Genomic DNA, 22,216 nt, shown 5'->3' with positions numbered 1-22,216 from the left:
CAATCTTTACTCATCTCAACTCTCATCATCTCAACTCTTAACATCATCTCAACTCATTACTATTTAATTTTTGCTTTTGTTCTCATTTTATGAACATAATAAAGTCTTAAAAACCTTGACGTAAATTTAAAAAAAGTAACAGCTTTACACTGTCCATACATATTTGAAAGCACCTCATTCATGCAATACATAGGAGAATGTCTCTCTTATGGTCCTTATGGTGGCATGCAGTCATAGAACTCCTGGCACATGCACTGGCAAATCCCATAAAGCATGATCCCGAGCAGACTGACAGGCACCAGGCCGAGCATCAGTGCACCCAGAGTGGTCTTCTGCATGATGAGCAGGTAGACACCCAGCGGCAAGGAACTAAAATACAGCAGCCCCAGGAACCATACTAGAGCCCGGGCCGATGCCTGGCACAGCAGTGTGGTACAGTTCCACACGGTGCAGCGGCGCGTCACTGAGGCCATAGAGTCAGAGCTTGAAGAGCTGTAATTCCCTGGGATGGCACGCTGCTGAGACTCTAATATGGTGATGACGACATAGTTGGAGCACACGGATGAAGGAGATGCTGATGCTGAGTGACCCACTAAAGAGGTCAGGCATCTAGGGCTGATCAAAATCTCACCCTGGCTTTTATTCAGCTGGTCTCTTTTTAGGATGGACAGTGCTGTCATTAGGTTGGAATCATCTGGTAGGCTGGCTACGGAATCTCCAGGAAGACCTGTAATGTAGCGGCAGAAGGGACAGACAACTTTGTTTGGGGGCGACTCACCCAGGTCGAGAAGTTTGGCCAGGCATTTGGAGCACAGGCGATGGCAACACTCAAGAACTTTTGGTCTGTGGCTGGACAGACTGTAAGTGCAGTAGCAGATTTTACACTCCAGTTCTTCTGTGCTCAAGCCATCCGACTTTTCTTCTGGTAGTTGATCCATCATCCCAGCTTGTAGTACCAGGAGAACACAGAAAACATGGTCTCCTGGAGTATGGTACACCAACACTGGATTTCAGAGCAAATGACAGACAAAACTCAGGTCCCTCTTCCAAAATGGAGATTTTTTTAATTCAGGGACTCTTTCCTGCATCATGTGGAAGGCTGGGGAGAGAGGTTGCTACAGAAAGGATAACTGTTAACACAGCACTAGAGAACAAACACAATGGCAACAAAGCAGGCCCTGTATAACCAGGACCGGAATTTTCCAGCCAGGTCTTTTGTCTGTTCATTTCAGTTTAATTAGTGCTACCACTTATCTTTCTGGGACTGGTTAATACTGACAAGAGTTTTTTCTTCCTTGTTGCAGATTCTTTAAGAGAATTCTTCACATATATATTTTATTTGATCCAAAGTCTTTGCATAAATCATAGTAAAAATGTGGAACAAGTAGTTTACTTGTGATTTAAATCCTATTCTGGAAAGTGTGCTTAAAATTCAGTAACTGTATTAGAAATAGTCAGGTTTTACTTGTTTCTTTCAATATTTAGCACAGACCGATGTGATTTGATAGATCCTGGCTGTATGAATATAATTAACATTTTTCTCATCTTCAAGATCTGCTTTATTCTGATGAACGTTAAGATTCTTGAGCTGACACACAAACACAGGCAGGAATTTATCTTACTATCAAATGGCATCATTCACTTATTAAATCATCTATATAATCATTCCAAGATGCAATTTGGAGCAGCCAGTTAATGTCTTAATGTCATGTTTTGGGAGGTGAGAGGTAACCAGTCTAATTTAACCAGAGAAAACCCACATGTAGAACATTTTATAGACTGAAACAAAAGCATGTGTGGCACCCACACACCCAGCTGTGCCAATATGTCGCCCCAATACTAAAAATCAAACATAAAGTCATTATTCAGTTCACAGGTGAAGTGGTTCAAGTCCTTTCTGTGTGAAGTTTGCATGTTCTCTCCATGTCTGTGTCGGTTTTCTCCAGGAGCTCCGGCTTCCTCCCAAAGTCCAGAAGTCCAAAGACCTGAAGTCAGACCTTTCACCCAGTGAACCGGACCTGAACCTGAATAGGATAAAGAGGTGGTAAAACAGACAATGAATGAATGAAGAAATATGTAGTTGCAGTCAGTCCAGGACTTATCCCAGACACAGTGGACATGATGTGGGAAAACATCCTGGACAGGGCACCCTAGTAGGACAACAAACGCTCACTGACTTCCTCACCTAGAGACATGTTACATTTTTATCCACAGCAACTTACAATTATGACTGAACACATTTTAAACAATTGAGGTTAAGGGCCTTGCTCAATGGTCCAACAGTGGCAATGGCAAGGCTTGAACTGGCAACCATTTGATTACTAGACCAGGTCGAAAAGTTTTGCCAGGCATTTGGAGCACAGCCTGGACAGACTGTAAGTGCAGTAGAAGATTTTACACTCCAGCTCCATTGTGCTCAAGCCAGCCGGTGTTTCTTCTGATAGTTGATCCATCATCCCTAAGAGGTCTTGCATTTGACTGCTTGTAGTACCAGGAGAACACAGAAAACATGGTGTCTTGGAGTATGCTTCATCAACACTGTATTTTTGAGCTGGAAACTTTATGATTACTAGATCAGTACCTTAACAGCTGAGCTACCACTGACCTACATTTTAGAGTAGTCAGTCTACCTACTGGTATGTTTTTCGTTTATTTTGTTTTGTTACCCGAGTTTCCAAAAGACAACCAACAAGCGCACTAAAGACTGAACCCAGGTGCCCAAACCCCACTAGACATTTCTCTCATTCAGTTCATTAGAGATCATTGTAAACAACAGGTAAAGCGATGATGTAAGAGTTCATGAGCTACCACTGACCTACATTTTAGAGTAGTCAGTCTACCTACTGGTATGTTTTTCGTTTATTTTGTTTTGTTACCCGAGTTCCCAGAAGACAACATTTACATTTACATTTTCAGCATTTAGCAGACGCTTTCATCCAAAGCGACTTACAGTACAGTTACAGTATACAATCTGAGCAATTGAGGGTTAAGGGCCTTGCTCAAGGGCCCAACAGCAGCAACCTGGCAGTGCTGAGGCTTGAACCAGCAACCTTTTGATTACTAGTCCAGTACCCTAACCACTAGGCTACGGCTTGCCAACAGGCGCAAAAGCCTAAACCCAGGTGCCCAAACCCCACCAGACATTTCTCTAATTCTGTTCAATAGTGAGCATTGTGAACAACAGGTAAAGCAATGACGTAAGAGTTCCTGAGCTACCACTGACCTACATTTTAGAGTAGTCAGTCTACCTACTGGTATGTTTTTGTTTATTTTGTTTTGTTACCCGAGTTTCCAAAAGACAACAGGCGCAAAGCCTAAACTCAGGTGCCCAAACCCCACCAGACAATTCTCTCATTCTGTTCAATAGTGATCATTGTGAACAACAGATAAAGCGATGACGTGAGAGTTCATGAGCTACCACTGACCTACATTTTAGAGTAGTCAGTCTACCTACTGGTAAGTTTTTGGTTATTTTGTTTTGTTACCCGAGTTCCCAGAAGACAACAGGCGCAAAGCCTAAACTCATGTGCCCAAACCCCACCAGACATTTCTCTCATTCTGTTCAATAGTGATCATTGTGAACAACATGTAAAGCGATGACGTGAGAGTTCCTGAGCTACCACTGACCTACATGTTAGAGTAGTCAGTCTACCTACTGGTATGTTTTTTGTTTATTTTGTTTTGTTATCCGAGTTCCCAGAAGACATCAATCAGGCACACTAAAGACTGAACCCATGTGCCCAAACCCCACCAGACGTTTCTCTCATTCTGTTCAATAGTGATCATTGTGAACAACAGATAAAGCGATGACGTGAGAGTTCCTGAGCTACCACTGACCTACATTTTAGAGTAGTCAGTCTACCTACTGGTATGTTTTTTGTTTATTTTGTTTTGTTACCCGAGTTCCCAGAAGACAACAGGCGCAAAGCCTAAACTCATGTGCCCAAACCCCACCAGACATTTCTCTCATTCTGTTCAATGGTGATCATTGTGAACAACAGGTAAAGCGATGACGTGAGAGTTCTTGAGCTACCACTGACCTACATTTTAGAGTAGTCAGTCTACCTACTGGTATGTTTTTTGTTTATTTTGTTTTGTTACCCGAGTTCCCAGAAGACATCAATCAGGCACACTAAAGACTGAACCCAGGTGCCCAAACCCCACCAGACAATTCTCTCATTCTGTTCAATAGTGAGCATTGTGAACAACAGGTAAAGCGATGATGTAAGAGTTCCTGAGCTACCACCAACCTACATGTTAGAGTAGTCAGTCTACCTACTGGTATGTTTTTTGTTTATTTTGTTTTGTTACCCGAGTTCCCAGAAGACAACATTTACATTTACATTTTCAGCATTTAGCAGATGCTTTTATCCAAAGTGACTTACAGTACAGTTACAGTATACAATCTGAGCAATTGAGGGTTAAGGGCCTTGCTCAAGGGCCCAACAGCAGCAACCTGGCAGTGATGGGGCTTGAACCAGCGACCTTTTGATTACTAGTCCAGTACCCTAACCACTAGGCTACGGCTTGCCAACAGGCGCAAAAGCCTAAACCCAGGTGCCCAAACCCCACCAGACATTTCTCTCATTCTGTTCAATAGTGATCATTGTGAACAACAGGTAAAGCGATGACGTGAGAGTTCCAGTGACGTCACCGGCGGAACAACAACAAAGCCGAAGCAGCTGAGGAGAGGAGAGACGGGAGCGCGCGGTGGGCGTGGCCTCACTGACAGGAGCGCGAGCTCGGTCAGGTATCGCTACGATGGCGGAGGGAGCGAAGCGGGACGGTTTGGGTTCCCTGCAGCCCCCGGTCATCAGCCTGGAGCCTCCGTGTTCCCCCAGACCGCTTCTAGACTGGAAGACACGCCTGAGGACTGGAACCATCTTCACTGGTGCCAACGTCGTGTTCTGGTGAGAGTCGTGACGCAGCGCTTTTTCCTCACGTGAGGTTTAAATGTCACTGCTGAGTTGTTTGTGTGCAGAACCTGCTGGACTCAGGTCAGCTGAGATGCATGCGTCCTTAAAAGTATGGCTCATTAGTGATTATTATTGATTGATTTATTTAGTTTGGTTAATATAAGAAAGAAGGAGGCCTGCATGTGGTGCAGCACTTTTCACAAGTCATCATACTGTAACCAGGACCTGGTGATATTAGATTAGATATTTAATGTAACATGCAGTGCATGGAGTATTTAATTCCTAATCCTTCTCTTGCAACCTGACATCTGTTTTAGTTTAAATCGTCTCAAAAAGCCTAATAATAGTAATAATAATAATTATTATTATTATTCAAAGAAAGTTGGGACATTATGGACAAAATGCAAATAATAAAAAAAACACAGTTTCTTACATTGACTTTGACTTTTATTCGATTGCAGACAGGATGAACCTGAGATATTTCATGTTTTATCTGCTCAACTTCATTTAATTTATTAATAAACATCCATTCCTGCATTTCAGACCTGCAACACATTCCAAAAAAAGTTGGGACAGTAAAGCATTTACCACTTTGTAATGTTCACCACACTTAAAAGACGTCAAGTGATTTAGTGTTTCAGCTTTTATTTTGTCCCATTCTTCCTGCAAACACAAGATGTGCAGCAGTACGGGCTTGTCATTGTTGCATTTTTTTTTTTTAATGCATTTTCTCCCTTTTTCTCCCCCTTTAGCCCGTCCAATTGCTCAACTGCATCATGCTTCCTCTGCGCCTATGCCGATCCCTGCTCTGACCGAGGAGATCGAAGCTAACCACGCTCCCTCACCCACCACGTAGGGACACACCCTAAGAGCACTCCTTCCCCATCTCTGTGCAGGCGCCTCTAATCAGCCAGCAGAGGTCGTAACCTCACCATTCTGACAGAGAGAGACCCATATCCGGCTTAGTTCCGCCCACCTGAACAACTGGCCAATCGTTGTTCATGTGGCCGCTCAGCCTTCAGCCGGCAAGGCAGAGCTGAGATTCGATACCATGTATTCGAGATCCCAGTCTGGTTGCAGCGTGTGTTTTTACCGCTGCGCCACCTGAGTGGCGTTGTTGCATCTTTATTGAGGACAGGTCAGGACTGCAGGCAGGCCAGTCCAGTACCCGTACCTTCTGCTTCCGCAGCCATGGCTTTGTAATGTGTGCAGCATGTGGTTTTGTACTGTCTTGTTAAAAAGATATCTTATCTTATCCTTATAGCATTATTATGTTTGCTTAGTACCTCATTTGCAGATGATTATACAAATCTAGTCTACTTCTCTTTGCAGAAATTTTCATATTTTGCCCAAGTTGGTTTCCAGTGGTTGGCAGCAGCTTTGAAGTCTTACCACAGAAGTTTGACAGAGTTAAGATTAGAACTTTGGTTTGGCCACTCAAATACATTTTCTTTCCCATTTTAACCTCTGCAGTGTTGCTTTGGCAGTGAGCATCGTGTCGGTTTAATTGGAGCTTTTGTATGCTTCTAAATGCTGATTTATTGGTAGTTTCTCTCTCATCCTGTTACGTTAATGAAAAATAATCTTGTTTGTTCTTCTTTCATGCAGGTTTGTGTTCCTCAGTCCCTTCAGCGTCGTCTGTCTGGTCTGCATGTGCCTGGTTCTTTTAATCCTTGCACAGTTGGTGAGAGACTTGGCTCTGTCCAGGGCTAAAGGTAGGGATTAACATTTTATATGTAACTTATACAGAAACCTTGTGACACTGTACAAGATGTACAATGTTGGTCAAATCTGTATGTGGTATTCTGTTATCTGTGTTGCAAATCAGCAATAAATACTTGTAGAAATCAAACTGTTTAATATATAAAACCTACATTGGCACTGGCTATTATCATACTTAGTGATCAATTAATATTTCAGTTAAGATTTTTGTTAAGATCACTGCCAATACTGATGCTTTGGGTGGGTTGGCTAAAGTCCTGCGATGGATTGGTGCCAGGATATTCTGTCCCAGTGTTTTCCAGAAACCTGTTACTACCCTGATCAGGATGTTCTGTACATATACATGTGTGTGTTGTTTGTGTACCAAAAGTTTTAATACCCTTAGCCTTTTTGCAAACACCTTAAATAATGTCTAAACAAATAACAATGTGCACACAAATGCACAAACACTTTCATTTTCCTTCTTTCATTCTTGCATTTCTAAAAAGAAAAAAATTTGACATGTATAAATATAATAACACATACCTAATATTTTGTTTATTTGTCTTTATTAGGGTGCCGTTTATGGAGAAGTATGACTGGCAGGTATGATAAAACTTATTTTTTATGCAATGTTTATTAAACTAATCGCAATGTTTTGTCCATATTGCACCAGCTCATATTTGACAGGTGCAACTTTACATCTGACCACTAGATGGTGCTTCATCCCACAATCCACAAACTACACAGATTTGTTTTCTGTGTTTGGGAGGGGACATGATTGGTAAACTAGATTGGCCGTGTCTGAGAGGGGTATGGCTGAGGCCCTTTAATGGCTGTGGTGTCCTACTGGTGTTTGTTACTGCCCTGTGCTCAGTGATTCGGGGGAATTGGACCCACAGGGACCTTGACCATGTGGTTAGAAATGAAATAAAACAAAAAACATTGTTTTAGCTTCAGTTTTTGTTCTAGTCAATACACAAGAAGGAATTAGTGTTTGGTTTAGAATTTGATCTTTTAATTTGATCATAATTTCTCATATAAAGTCTGCCTAATCAGCCTCAGAATTCAGCTGTGCAAAATGTACGTTTCGGGGACTCTAATAGTATGCAAAATGACATTCTAATTATTTACCACGTGGTTGTGGAAACTTCCTTTACTGCCCGCTGTAATTTCTTGGTATCAGATGAATATCTAAAAATTTGCATAAGCACGATCACACGAATAAAACCACCAAGTCTCATTCATTTGGTAAGCACATTTTCCCAAAGGAAAAACAATACACACATGATATACTGGTACTAACACAGTTACCACTCATGATCTGCATGCTTATCCAAATAGACCACATACCTGATTCAGTGGTGCAGTGAGAGGGCATCTGCCTGAGTTTCACTTCCCGATGCTGGAAAGGCTTTTTTTTTCAAATGTCAGTTTATTTATAAGGGCGGCACAGTGTCTAGGTGGGTAGCACTGTCACCTCACAGCAAGAAGGTCCTGGGTTTGATCCCCAGATGCAGCGGTCTGGGTCCTTTCTGTGCAGAGTTTGCATGTTCTCCCCGTGTCTGCGTGGGTTTTTTCTTCTGCAAAGTCATTTAACTTTATGGACTTTGTACTTAATATTATCACTCAGTATTTAGCCTAAAAATAAATGATTTAGTTTTTAAAAATGGAATAAAAGTCAGTACATGAAAACAGGCAATGCAAATAAAATATAGTGGCTAATATTTGCTCCTGTCATTTGAGTTATACACTATAAGGTTAAAAGCATGTGACCAACAACATGAGCTTGTTTGGACATCTCATTTAAAAAACAAATGCTATTAAAATATAGTGACCTCTATGTGATCCTTTCAGCTATAAGAACAGCCACTCTTCTGAGAATGCTTTCACAAGACTTTAAAGTATGCCTGTGGGAATTTGTGCCCATTCAATCAAAATGAATCAAAAAATTTAAAAAAGCCATTCACATGACTGGGCATTGATATTGGTCAAGAAAGTCTCCAATTATGTTCGTGTTTATTCTAAATGGGAATTATTTAATGGGACTGAGGTCAGGGCTCTGTACAGGCCACTTTGTCTTTATAGAGCTTGCTTTGCATACAGGAGCACAGTCATGCTGGAACAGGATAGGACCTTCCCTAAACCATTACTAGAAAATAGGAAGCTTTATATATACACCGATCTGGCATAACATTAAAACCATCTCCTTGTTTCTACACTCACTGTCCATTTTATCAGCTCCACCTACCATATAGAAGCACTTTGTAGTTCTACAATTACTGACTGTAGTCCATCTGTTTCTCTGTATGCTTTGTTAGCCCCCTTTCATGCTGTTCTTCAACTACAGAGCAGGTATTATTTAGGTGGTGGATCATTCTCAGCACTGCAGTGACACTGACATGGTGGTGGCAGAGTTGCTGGAGTTTTTAAACACCTCACTGTCACTGCTGGACTGAGAATAGTCCACCAACCAAAAATATCCAGCCAACTGCGCCCCGTGGGCAGCGTCCTGTGACCACTGATGAAGGTCTAGAAAATGACCGACTCAAACAGCAGCAATAGATGAGCGATCGTCTCTGACTTTACATCTACAAGGTGGACCAACTAGGAAGGAGTGTCTAATAGAGTGGACAGTGAGTGGACACAGTTTTTAAAAACTGAGAATCATCCACCACCTAAATAATACCTACTCTGTGATGGTCCTGTGGGGGTCCTGACCATTGATCATTGTAGAGAAACAGATGGACTACAGTCAGTAATTGTAGAACTACAAAGTGCTTCTATATGGTAAGTGGAGCTGATAAATTGGACAGTGAGTGTAGAAACAAGGAGGTGGTTTTACTGTTATGGCTGATCGGTTTATTACACCTGTTAGCAGTTGTTGTGGCTGAAATACATGAATTCTAAAAGGGGTGTCCCAATACTTTGTGTAGCAAGTAAACAAACTTCCTGGCTCTCTATGCTTCCCTGTAATCATCCTGTCCACACATTTAAGACACATCATTTATTAGTGTATCTGATTAAGACAAGGATTCATTTATCCAGTTCTGCGAATGTTCTGCTTTTAATTCTCCATGATTTCTGATCTTGTTTGTCTGGACCTTTGCTCTGACCGCTCATGCCCTGTGATTGTTTATGGAAAACAAACCCAATGGCACTATTGTGCTGCAGTGGGAGGATTGCCAGCACACTAATCCTTAGCACAGTGTTTATGTGAAGCAGCTTATGTTAATGCCGGGTTTTCTCAGCAGCTGCGTCGCTCAGTCTTTAGTTTTTGCGGGTATGTTACATCTATGTTCTGCTCCGCTCGTAGTCATGTTGTACACATAGAGTGCTTTTTACCACGTTTAGTGCTGTATTAATAATGCTTTACTCAAGAGCTTTTCTCTAGCATCATTTACAACTGTGCCACCCAAGCGTCTGAGCATATTATTATTGTTGTTATACTATATAAGGAGATTGTTCTATATGGCTGTTTTGAAGCTAGAAAAACATCAGTATGTAAACAGTAGTTCTGATAGTGTTTCCTGTTACTGAAACCCCACTATAAGAAAACCTGTGTTGTTTAGATATGCGATGTTTGTTCCAGTTTCCACAGTGTTGTGAAATTTGAGTCCCCTTGTCATCGTCACCCCCCTCCACACCCCCAGCCAGTATTTGCCCAGCTGCCTGTGTGTGGCATGTGTGAAGGAGGGAATGACACGGTAGTTTCTCTCTGAGAGTGACTGGAACTTCCGTATTACATTTACTGCAGCAGTTCTCTAATACCAGTCAGAACTGGGGATACTAATGAGTAGGGGGTGTGTCAGTACAACATGGTACCGGATTTGTTGAAGGATTGATGATGGGCGCGTGATGGACGACATCTGCTTGTTTATATTCATGCTAGCCGTCACGGGTCATTTGACCAGCTCATGTCACTTTGTTCAGAGTAATCATGACGGCTTTCGTAAACTGTTTTGAGAGACACAGTGAGCCTCTCAGATATGCCATCACCTTATCCTAAAAGATTAGGGTAGATTTGCCCAAAATGCACAAAACTATGTGAATAATGATTCTAATTATTGAGTTTAGGTGTTTTAACCTCATCATTATTAACAGGTATATTGTATCTCTTTTGATTTTATTTAATTTTTATCACCTCTATGTCCTGATCAGGGTTGTGGTGGTTCCTGTTTCCCCAGGCACACCGGGCACAAAGCATGAACACACCCTGAACAGGGTGCCACTTTAGTTCAGGTTATCAAACCCCAAAAACCCCAACACCACCAGACATAGCCAATGATGGACAAGCCGTAGACTAGTGGTTAAGGTACTGGATTAGTAATCAGAAGGCCGCTGGTTCAAGCCCACCACTGTCAGGTTGCTGCTGTTGGGCCCTTAACCCTCAATTCCAAGTTGTTTTGGATGAAGGCATCTGCTAAATGGCTAAAATGTAAATGATGTCTGCACAGGCCCCCGATAGGCCAATAGCACGTCTAAAATTCGAACCCCGGATCTCAGCAATAGTGGCTAACGTATTTTACCTCTGTGACACCTGATCACCCTGAATACATTTATTTAATTTAAATATTAGATTTTTATAATTTAAAGCTAATTAGCTTGGACCGGGTGATACAATTCACCAGGGTTTGGGTAAAATAGCTCGTATATTAAAAAATAACTCCTATACATTGTTTTTAAACTTAATTTAATGACACAACTTGTTAAAGAACCATCAACATTTAAAGAACATTTTGGGTTTGGTCCTTGAAAAAAGGTCCATTGAAAGGTACTTTAGGGCAGGGTTTTTTAAAAACACAACTTGTTTAAAAACCCTGGGTCGTGACCCTTAGGTGGGTCGCAACCCAAAAAAAATGGGTTGCAAAGAAAAATAATAAATATTAAATAAACACATTTTTAAACTTGTATGCGAACACCACTTGTGGAGGCTTTATGTTACATCTTGTAAACCACAGTGGGACCAGTAAGATGCGTTGTTTGTGTTGCCTGGGTCATGTAAAAAATCATGGACTCTTGTATGTTCCACTTGGCATCTTTACATTCAAACATGTGTGATTTGACCTGACCAGTAAGGTGTGTGTATGTGTGTGTGTGTATGTCACACACCAGTCCCAGCACTCCTTCCCGCCTCTGATAGCTGGCTCTGAAATGCCATGTGGCTCCGATATTTTTAGACCGACCTGATTGAAATAGTAAAGCTGGGGCCTTGCTTAACACAAACACTGTCAGCTGTGGCCTGGTGTTGGTTTGTTTAGCGTGACTGTGCACCGGACACTCTTAGGTCTTCGTTTGTACACAAAGCGAGGAGCTTAACAGCGGCGTGTTCGCCTCGTCTGAATACTTTCTACATAGCTTGATGGTCAAAGCCTTCAAGATGATGGGGGAAGATCCTGGATCAGGGTTAAGGTAAAAAAATGATGATAATAATAATAATAATAATAATAATAATAATAATAATATTAGGCTACATGTGGCATACAAAAAGACAAGACATCTATTTTTTTTTTCTATTTTGAACTGACAAACATGGCAAGATCTCAGGCAGATATCATGTAGAACCATTATGTGAGGAAGAATGAAGAATGTGAGAGGAAATCTCAATGCAAAGTTTGGTCTTTGGTAACTGGTCAGTTATATTTTCTGGGCCATTCCATCGAATCTGTGCCATTTGCGTGTAGAAACTTGATGAAATTAAACTTCATTACTTATCTTTGTTCAACACTGAATCTAATAACACACACACTTAAATACTCAGATTGTGTTTTTATTAATCTCAGGTAACTTTGTTTCATTTTTACAAGGTTTAAAGTAATAAGACTGAAAGTAACAGGACAGAGTTTTTAACACAGAATTAATAAATACATAAAATATAGCAGCATGGAGAACATGCTAAAAGCACCAGAACACTGGGCACAGTCTAGTAATTTATCAAAAAAAATTATTTTTAAAATTAACAAACAACAACTTCGTAAGTAACAGGAATGTACGTTGAGATTAATTTTCTGTGTCAGAGTTACAATTTTATCAACTATACAGGGGGAACAAAGGGAGAACCTACTTTTGCTCTTCCCGTGATCTTCAGTAGATACAGATCATGTTCATTTCTGTTAAAAATGTGACTTGATTGATGAGAATATTTCCACATTTTTCAGAAGGATGAATATGTGAGGGTAACAGGACTGAGTGAAAACCTGAGGATGTGACTAAAACATGTATTTTAACCACATTATTATACATTTCTTATGGAAAATAAATATTAAAATCATAGATATGATATGGAGTCACCAAACAATGCAAAGAAAAAGTAGTAGTGTTAGAAAGTGGGGGCATGAAAAGTACTATTTTTACAGTATTACAGGTTTTTTTTAATAAACGTTAAAAAATTATATAGCCTAAATTTACTATTAGATCAATGTGCAGGACACTTTGCTTAATTTAAAATGCATTTTTAAGTTTTAAATTTTCATATACATTTATACATATTGTGTCCTGGGACGGAAATGGCACCGATTAATAAATGATCTTACGTTTTATTCAATATAAAGACATAGAAACACACAGAATTTCATCTAATGGTGTTAAATAAAATGAAAAGTTTCTTTTTTGCTCTAAGGGGAGGAAAATGTCTGGTTTCATTGCTAATTTTTGATCATGATAATAAGAATTTATATCATGATTTGTAATAAATGTTTTGCTCCTTAGTAAGCAGATCATATCACATCGTCAGATATAAGCCATCAGTCATTTTCATTTCCTGCTGTAAGGGATCATCTCTTTCCATGACAAACCTGTGCTGGAATGTCTGTCGATGAAGTCCTCATGGTCACAGGACTTCAAAAGGTTTCGTACGTGCCTGGAAGCACGAGCGCTGACTTCGGTTAAACATCAGGGGCCAAATATTATAAAGGAAATATCAGATTTGTCCTTGTTCAGCAGTCTACAGCTAAATAGAATTTGCTTGAGTTTAGAGATAAATTAAATTTAAAGTGAGATTGAGATACTGAAGTATCACTATTAAAGCAAACCATTAATTTGATTGGCTGTGATTAAATAGCACTGATTTTAAGTATTTTAAAGACAATGTTGGCTCTGTTTATTCATAGTCCAAGATCTTCACTGAAACTCATGTCTGTACACAGATCAATTTCAATTGTCTGCAGTTTCTGTTACCATTTTTAAACCATTATTGATGCATTCCCCCCTTTTTCTCTAAATCTAGTCATATCCAATTACTCAGATATATTGCTCATTATGGGTGCAGACCTCTACCTTGACCGAAGAGGGCCGTACCTAACACACGCCTCCTTCGACGCGTGTGTAGTACCTAACTGCGTTTATTCACACAGTATCAGTCACGCACTGCTCTCCATTTTTCACCATCTCTATGCAAGCGGCATCGTTCAGCCATCAGAGGCTGCAATCGAAGCAGCAACGAGGACTCCTCTCAGCCCTCCCTGCCTTAGACATAGCCAATCACGTTTGTCTGTCATGTCTAATCATGAGATTGAGATCTCACCAATAGTGGGCTAGCACAGTGTTTTTCAAAGTTTTTTTTAAGCAACCCACATTTTGTCCATGATTTATACTGTGACTCAGGCAACACAAACAACACATCAAAATGAAATCTACTTAATCTGGTCCCACTGTGGTTTACAAGATGTAACGTAAAGTCTCCACAAGGGGGCGCTTGTATACAAGTTCATTTAGTGCTTATGTTTATGTGTTTACAATTTGTTTATTTTATTATTATTATAAATTGTCTTTGCAACTTTTTTTTTTTTTAAAAACCCTGGGCTAGCACATTAGAGCACTGTGCCACCCAAGCACCACTATTACCAATTTTAAATTGGTTAATTATATGCATAAAATAAAAATAAATCAAATAAATAGTAATAAAAACTCTTACAGCTGGTGTAAAGTGCTGAGTAACAGATGCTGTGAAATGATTAAATGTTTAGGTCTAAGCATATAGTAGGTGTAGCATGTGGCTAAAGCCTTGCAGATATAATTCAAAACAAAAGGATTTTAATAAAATCTGGGCTTCACTTGAAACACACATGTATTAAGTTCCAGTCTTTATAAATAATTTAATAAAATGTAATTACTTAGATTTAGAAACAGGGCACATTAGCAGTAGCTCTGAATGTGCTAATAGCAGTTGTGAGGCAAACTATTTGCCCCGTGGTTCCTCACATTGTTCAGCTGTTGCATTCAAGCTATTTTTGGTTTGTCACTGAGCCTGTTAGACTCGCAGACATGTCGATTTTAAACTCCCCCTGTTTTTAAATAGGTCTCTCTATTTAAATGGCAGATTGTGGTTATATAAAACTGTGTAAGTCAGTGTTACGGCGGTTACAGCTAGTCATGTTTTTCTATTTCAATCACGATTCCGGGGAAGTGATATTTCAGCTAGAAGGACCGGTCAGACCTGAAGCTTGTGATGTGGGCGCGCTCTGTCGTCGTGTTTGACCTAGCAATTTAGTCGTGACTTAGTGGGTTTTGGTTATATCTAGACACAGAGTGTTTATATAAAACTAAACATTTACTCATGGCTTTTAAATGAGTTTTAGTATGTAATTATGCTTAATTTTATTGTCATTTTATTTTCATAATTTATCTCTGCTACAAGCTCTGGATTCCAGCGTTAGCTCAGCCACCCGAGCACCTGAATATTTATATAGTGATTAAAATTGAGACTTTAATGCTGAAATTCCATTCCAGCTCTGACAAATGCAGCTAACTGGAGCTGCTGACTGCTTAATAAATTATGTGTGAGATGTTTATTGACACCACAAATCATATATTAATGTGATGTACTATTTATTTCTGTAAAATAAGCTTTGGGATGTGACTAAAATTGTGGCGCTTCTGTTTAACATTTACATTTTTGGCATTTAGCAGATGCCTTTATCCAAAGTGATTTACAATATATAGTTCAAGCAATTGAGGGTTAAGGGCCTTGCTTAACCTGACAGTGGTGGGGTTTGAACCAGCAACCTTCTGCTTACTAGTCCAGTACCCTAACCTTAGGCTACAACTCACTCCTTATACTATCAGTATGAATGTATTTTGGTGGCACTCACTGCTTCAAGTTTGAATCTCAGCTCTGCTATCAGCCTGCTGGGTGCCAACACAGACACATGACTGGCTGTGTGTCTTTAGGGGGAGGGTTCCTCGTTGCAAGACCTGCACGGGATGGGGGGGGGGGGGGGGGGGGATGGGGGGTGCTGCTCACGGATGGCATTGCGTTGAGACCATTTTTCACCCCTGGCAGGTGAAAAGATGCAAACAACGACAGAATTGTGAAATCTTGGTCTGTCACAAATTATAGTATGAACAAACTGTGTATTTATGAATATTTATTAAATGTATTTTTCCTGGCATCATGCCTCACCACAACCACCACCACCACTGTTGGGCCCTTGAGCAAGGTCCTTAACCCTCAATTGCTCGAACTGTGTTCAGTAATTGAACATCGCTTTGGATAAATGCTGAAAATGTAAACGCTCCAGGTATTTCATCAAATAAGTTTCCTAACACTGAAGCTGTGATACTGGCTTCAATCTTTGTGTAAGGTAAATATTCTGCCATGTGTTGATTATGAACCACCACATGGCAGGAGAGGACAGACCGCTTTCTCCAGCTGCCATTTCACTGAGACGCAACATGACCCCTGCTAAAGTTTTTACAAGCCGTGCAGGATCATGTGGGAATCACACCTCATTGAGGTCTGGCCACTCACTCCGCTCTGAGTTGGGTAAGCCATCTTCCTGGCGCCAGGGTTAATACTGCGCTCTGTCAGACTCCCCGTGGATGGTGAAATACTAATGTGAGCCACGTTGCTTCACACTCACACATGCTGTTTTGCCCCCGTGTGTTTAGATTCTTGGGAAACTGCTCCCATTTGGCAGCTCGTGCAGGGAATGTGATAGTTGAGAGGTGTTTGATCTTTCATGGAAGTGCTTGTGTTTTGGTTGCACCATAAAATGCAGGTTTGTTTGTGCTAGCAGTCTTAAGCTTTATCATTAGCGCTTTTGGTGTTATGGGAGGCTCGAGCAGTTGTTGAGATAACTGAGGGGGCACCATTACAGTGTGATAAAGGGCATGACTCGACAGAACTTCCCCTTATAGACCCTCATCTCCTGCCAAGGAATCCTGTGATAGCCCCCTCTGAAAGCCGAGCGAATTCATTGAAAACTAAACTGACTTGGACTGGAGGAAGATGATTTTTTTGATTAGAGGAAAAAACTGCTGAAGTTTTTTTTCATTGTTGTGTTCAACAAAAAGAAACAGTCTAACATGTAATATAGGTTGAAATATCACTGGGAAATTCTGTAACACCACACATTTAAAATCCTGCTGTGACGGTTTAAGTGTCTCTGACTGACGGGGGCACTAAAATGATTAGAACATTGTTTTTTTTTTTCAATTTAAAATGATTAAACTATCATTATTGATAAAATATTTTTATTAATTTATATTTATACTTTTTTAGAACAGAATTTCCTGAGAACTACAGCTCACGTAGTATAAATACGCCACTATATTAGTGGCATAAGAAGTGGTTTAATAGTAGATCAGTGTTTGGTCCAGGTTTAACCAAAGTTAACTGCTAAGACTGTAACCGGTTATCTGGTTGCAGTTGGGAGATGGTCGACTCGGGTCAGGATGGAAGCTCTGGAGCAGAAACTCAGCTGACAGACTGCTGGATGAGCATCAAGCTGTTCCTAGAGGAGACATCTTCTTTTAAACAGCAGAATCCGGGCAAGGTACGATACACGTCTGTACTGACAAACTGTTAAAAACAGTGTGTGTGTGTGTGTGTGTATGGGATGTTTTGTATTATTTGTGTGTTCTGGTGTTTTAGTATTTCAATGAGTGTTTGAACACTGAATGTACTAATATATAGGTGTGTGTGTGTATGTGTGTGTGTGTGTGTGGTATTTAAAAGCTTTTGTGCTTATGTGTTTTGGAGTATGTTTTAAGTATTATAATGAAAATATGAATACTATATAGTATACTGTATGCTTATGAAATGTGAAGTAGTTGCGTAGTATTTTAAAGTATTTGACTACTGTTTTCATACTCCTTGTGTGTGTGTGTGTTTGTGGGTGGTTTACTGTGCTTATACACTATATGACCAATAGTATTTGAACACCTGACCATAAGCTTGTTTGGTATTAAAACAGATTGGCCACAAAGTATTCTTTTCAGCTCTAACAACAGCTGCTCTTCTGCAAAGACTTTGAAGTAAGTCATTTGAATGGCTGGGCACTGATGTTGGTCAAGAAAGTCTCAACTGATGTACCGGTTCATTCCAAAGTTGTTCAGTGAGGCTGAGGTCAGGGCTCCGGAGTTTCTTTAAACCGGACAAGGGCACAGCCATGCTGGAATAGAAAAAGGCCTTCCCTAAACTGTTGCTATACAGTTGGAACCATATAATTTCCTTAATACAATTGACTTATTACACTTGTTAGCAATTGTTGTAGCTGAAACTCATAAATTCAATAATAAAGAAGGGGTGTCCCAATACTTTTGTCCACATAGTGTAACGTAGTGTACAGTAGTATATTGTTTAAAATCCTGCATTTGTTTTCGGTTGCAGTTTTGTCTGCTGGTTTGCAGCTTGTGTTTTTTCCTGGCCGTGCTGGGCAATTACATTCCAGGAGTTGTTATTTCATACACAATAGGTAAGTTTATCAGATCTACAAATTACAAATGAATTGTTTAATTAAATATAATGTGTTTAATTTCACGGACCTCGTTTTTCAAAAATCACAGATTTCACAGATTTTTACGGCAGTCATTAAATTACACTCATAAATTAAATGATAGAATAAATAGAAGCTACAATACACAGCACAGCTACCTTAATAGTTAAATGTAAACCTAGAACATCCAGCGATGGTGCGAGGCTGGGAATTGGTTGGGAGTTTTCCAAACTCAGTTATCTAAGTCGTGTGTAATGAAGAGAGGCGTAGGACCCAAAGGTGCGGAGCAAAAAATGATATTTATTAACAATAAATGATATATACAGAAAAACAAAGGAAAAGAGTTAAACAAAAAAACAATTCGGGAAATCCCGAATGACGCCACTCTCGTCACTGGCAACTGAAAAGGAAACACAAAAACAGAAAATAGAAAAACAGCCAACGCGAGGCGCGAACCCGGGTCGCTCACTCGCGGTATTTATAACCACCCCGCTACGCTACGGCGTTGCTGGGGTTACACACTCGCCTTCTGAATAAAAGGCTGAAACGAGAAGACGGATCTTCCTAAATAATCCGTTAAAAGGGGCAAAACTTGTAAAGAGAATTGAAACGGTAATATTGGATCGGTTATGTCACCAGTTTTAAAAGGCTGGAAAGAAACCGATGATTGAGTTTGGAAAAAGGGTTCAGGCGAGTGGATTCGAACCGGGGATTCACACATGGAGGAGCGGAGACTTACCGCTCAACCAAACCAGCAGTGAATAACCCTGGATAAAGTACACGCCTTTAAAGGACTGCGGAAGGTGGCAATTAGCCTGAGGCTAACCCGCTGCTAGCTTTGCAAGCGGGGGAATTATGTGGCAATGCCAAAACAACCACAGCTCGGGGGCTGCAAGGAATCGCACCAGCTCTCCCTATTAAATGAAACAAAACCCTAATTTACCTCAGTCTTTCGACTTACACACCCAACCGCGCTACAAGGCGCCTGGGGTACCGAACTAGCCCTGCAAAAGGAATGGCTGCAGCCGTGCAGCCGGTCAAAAACAAAGAACAAAGGTGCGACGCCTGCAGACTGGCGACGCCCCCTTAAGTAGGAAGCTGACAGCTGCAGGTCGTTGCCCTAATCAGCTGGCCTCCTATTTGAGGCCACGCTGCTCTTTGTTCTGTAACGCCTGCAACGCTGTGAACTGGTGGTATGTTCACCAGACGTTGCAGGCACCCTAACATCGTGTTTTTAGCTGCTTTAGACTTCAACATCTTGGACATTTTGACTAACCGATCGCTAACTGAATTGTTGTAGGATTGCTAGGACCGCCTCATAGTGCAAATTAACCAGTATACGTGAGGCACTTGAATGCAACACGAATTAAAAATGTTAAATCGCTAAACACAAACCTTACATTTTGCTTTTCTCAGCAAATTGCATATTACACGGGAAACAGCTCATTTCACGGTTCGTGATGCGAATTTCACGTCCATGAATTAGGTAGGGCTTTATTTATATTCATTTAAATTAGATTAGTGATATTACAGCTGTACAGCACAGGTTTCCATGCTGCCTCCCACTCTGTTTCACCATGACTATCAGCAGGTATCATGTGTGATAGCGGTTCCTCGTGATGGCTCTCTAGTTTCTCTGTTTCCTTGCGGTCAGCAGGTACTGTGTCGGCAGAGTGTGGCATATGTTTATGTGCTATCTCTCTGTTCCCAACAGTGCTAGGCATTTTCCTGTGGCCTCTGATGTCATCACATGAGCTTGGGATGTGGTTAGAGCCAGTTCTGCAGAAACTGGATTTTGGAGTGGGGCACTTCCTGCAGAGGATCAAAGAGAATCATGGTAATTATGTTCGTTCAATCTGATAAGCCACAGGAAATCTTCCTGCGTTTACCGTAATTAATGACCGTATCATGTTGTTTTTTTAACCCAGAGAAGAGATTGCTTCAAGCTCAGGCTGAGAAGGAGAGCATCGAAGCTGACCTGTCACTACTGTTTCCCAAGGTGAGGAAATCTTTTCACTTTCTGTCTGCTTCTTGCTCTTCGTCCAGTGAATCGTACCCACTGTGACCATGACCAGAAAGAAACAGTGATAAAACAGACAATGAATGATTAAGAAACTGATTGATATTCTTCGTTTCAGATGGACTCCACTGTGTGTAAGGAGATGTGTGTATCAGACACAGAGATTTCTGATGTTACTTGGACAGATAATGGCACCTTTAACCTATCAGAGGGACACACGCCTCAGACAGAGAACTCAGAAGGTAAGCTTTCCTGTCACTATTGACTAAAAGAAGTTTGTTAAAGTGGCTACTTGATTTCTATCTTCTAAAGTTTCTTTCTTCTTTCTAAAGATTTAGACCGCCGTGAGGAGGAGGTGTTCTCTGGCGGCCTCGCTGACTTTCCGTCCCTGGATAACGGGACCAACGGCGATGACGATGAGGACCTGAGTATCGGCCTGCCCAACACATCCATCCCCCAGCCCAGAAAGACCCGAGCAGCCTGTGCGGAAAAAGAGACGGCGGAGAGTCAGGTCATGGAACTGCTACAGAGGACAGCTGGGGATGCCATCACGGCTGCCGTCACCGCTGCCATACAGGAGCGGCTGGAGACCGCCATTCCTGAGGATTCAGACAGCGAGTACGAGGACTTTGAGCTGCTGGACCAGTCTGAGCTGGAGCATCTGGAAGGTGAGCTGTGTTTAGAGAAAGCGAGTGGAGAGGCCCGGTCTAAAGGTTCCAAACAAGCTGGCTTTTTCTCCAAACTGCTCGGAAACCAGTGACGCCATCCCTTCTGCACTGGGGCTGGATCATGGGACGGAAACGCAGGGCGGATAAGGTCCTAGGGACTGGGGAGGGTCCAGACTAATGATGGTATTCCATTGTTTTTTATGTTGAAATTAAATTGATTTGCAAAAATATTAAATAAGTAGAGAAAAAAACCTTCATGTGCATTGATGAAAGTGGGAATTGGGTTGGTCTGGTACAAAATAATCTGTAGACATTGTCACACTTACTGTACATCTAGAATGTGATTTTGTTACTGTTTTGCATTTAATACTACCAGTGAGGTTTTAGATTTAACAGGTTGGTAAGCAAGTTCTTGTCTGGTTCTGTTCTGGGCCCTTTTGTGTTCTGCCTTTAGTTCTTTGTGATGTTTAATCTGCAAACATTCGACTTTCAATTCCATCCTATTCAATTTTCATTTCTATCTTAATTTTTGCACTCAGCACCATGTGACAATTGTGTTATTATTGTTGCATAACTTCCAGACTCATGTTGTTTTAGAGTGGGACTCCTAGGACTCCTGTTAAACCCTAACAACACTGTACTTACTGTCAAGCATAGTACTGGTGTTATTATGCTCTTTGACTGTGACTGTGGAACTGATGCTTGCAGTTGAAATTCTTGAGATTTGGGGTACTAGCAGGACAATGACCCAAAACAATTGTCAACACTGTATTTAAAAGGGTGAAATCAGGTTAAAATTGGAGCGTTTAAAAGCCCCAAAGCTCTGAACTTAGCCTGAAAATATGTGGTCTAAACTAAAAAGTCCAGATTGGAAAACCTACAAATTTAGTTGAACTTTGCCAAGTAAAGTTTTCAAAACCATCCAACAAAGGTTGTGTCAAGCTTGTTATTGGCTATTAAAAATGGCTAATAAGTGACAACTCAATATTAGATGTGCTGAGGTAGATTTGTTCAAGACTGTGGTCTGAAAGCAAGATGTGGAAAACATGTGATCCCGAAAGAGCCCTGAACAGATCCTGGATACATACTTTTCCATAGCCAGTGGGAAATTGCTCTTAGTATAAAACCAACACTACGGTTAGCCTGTTAAATATGAGCTTGATTCAAAGCTCCTCACCTCACAGTAAACAGAGG

General features: G+C 40.9%; 2 protein-coding genes across 2 annotated transcripts; one reads left to right on the top strand and one right to left on the bottom strand.

Annotated features, from left to right (window-relative positions):
- Positions 1 to 215: 215 nt before the first annotated feature.
- Positions 216 to 941, bottom strand: rnf182 (ring finger protein 182). Its single transcript, XM_062992981.1, has one exon. The coding sequence runs from the start codon at positions 939 to 941 to the stop codon at positions 216 to 218; it is 726 nt and encodes a 241-aa protein (XP_062849051.1).
- Positions 942 to 4,761: 3,820 nt separating this feature from the next.
- Positions 4,762 to 21,398, top strand: retreg1 (reticulophagy regulator 1). The gene is made up of 9 exons (XM_062992980.1): positions 4,762 to 4,910; positions 6,525 to 6,631; positions 7,193 to 7,223; positions 17,266 to 17,392; positions 18,229 to 18,313; positions 20,049 to 20,171; positions 20,263 to 20,333; positions 20,473 to 20,596; positions 20,687 to 21,398. Exons 1-9 carry the CDS (start codon positions 4,762 to 4,764, stop codon positions 21,112 to 21,114), a joined length of 1,245 nt encoding a protein of 414 aa, XP_062849050.1. The 3' UTR covers positions 21,115 to 21,398.
- Positions 21,399 to 22,216: the final 818 nt, after the last annotated feature.

Source organism: Trichomycterus rosablanca, chromosome 4 (genome assembly GCF_030014385.1).
Source record: "Trichomycterus rosablanca isolate fTriRos1 chromosome 4, fTriRos1.hap1, whole genome shotgun sequence".
Taxonomy (NCBI): domain Eukaryota; kingdom Metazoa; phylum Chordata; class Actinopteri; order Siluriformes; family Trichomycteridae; genus Trichomycterus; species Trichomycterus rosablanca.
The sequence above is the reverse complement of the archived record's forward strand: the minus strand, read 5'-3'. Positions and strand labels throughout refer to the sequence as shown.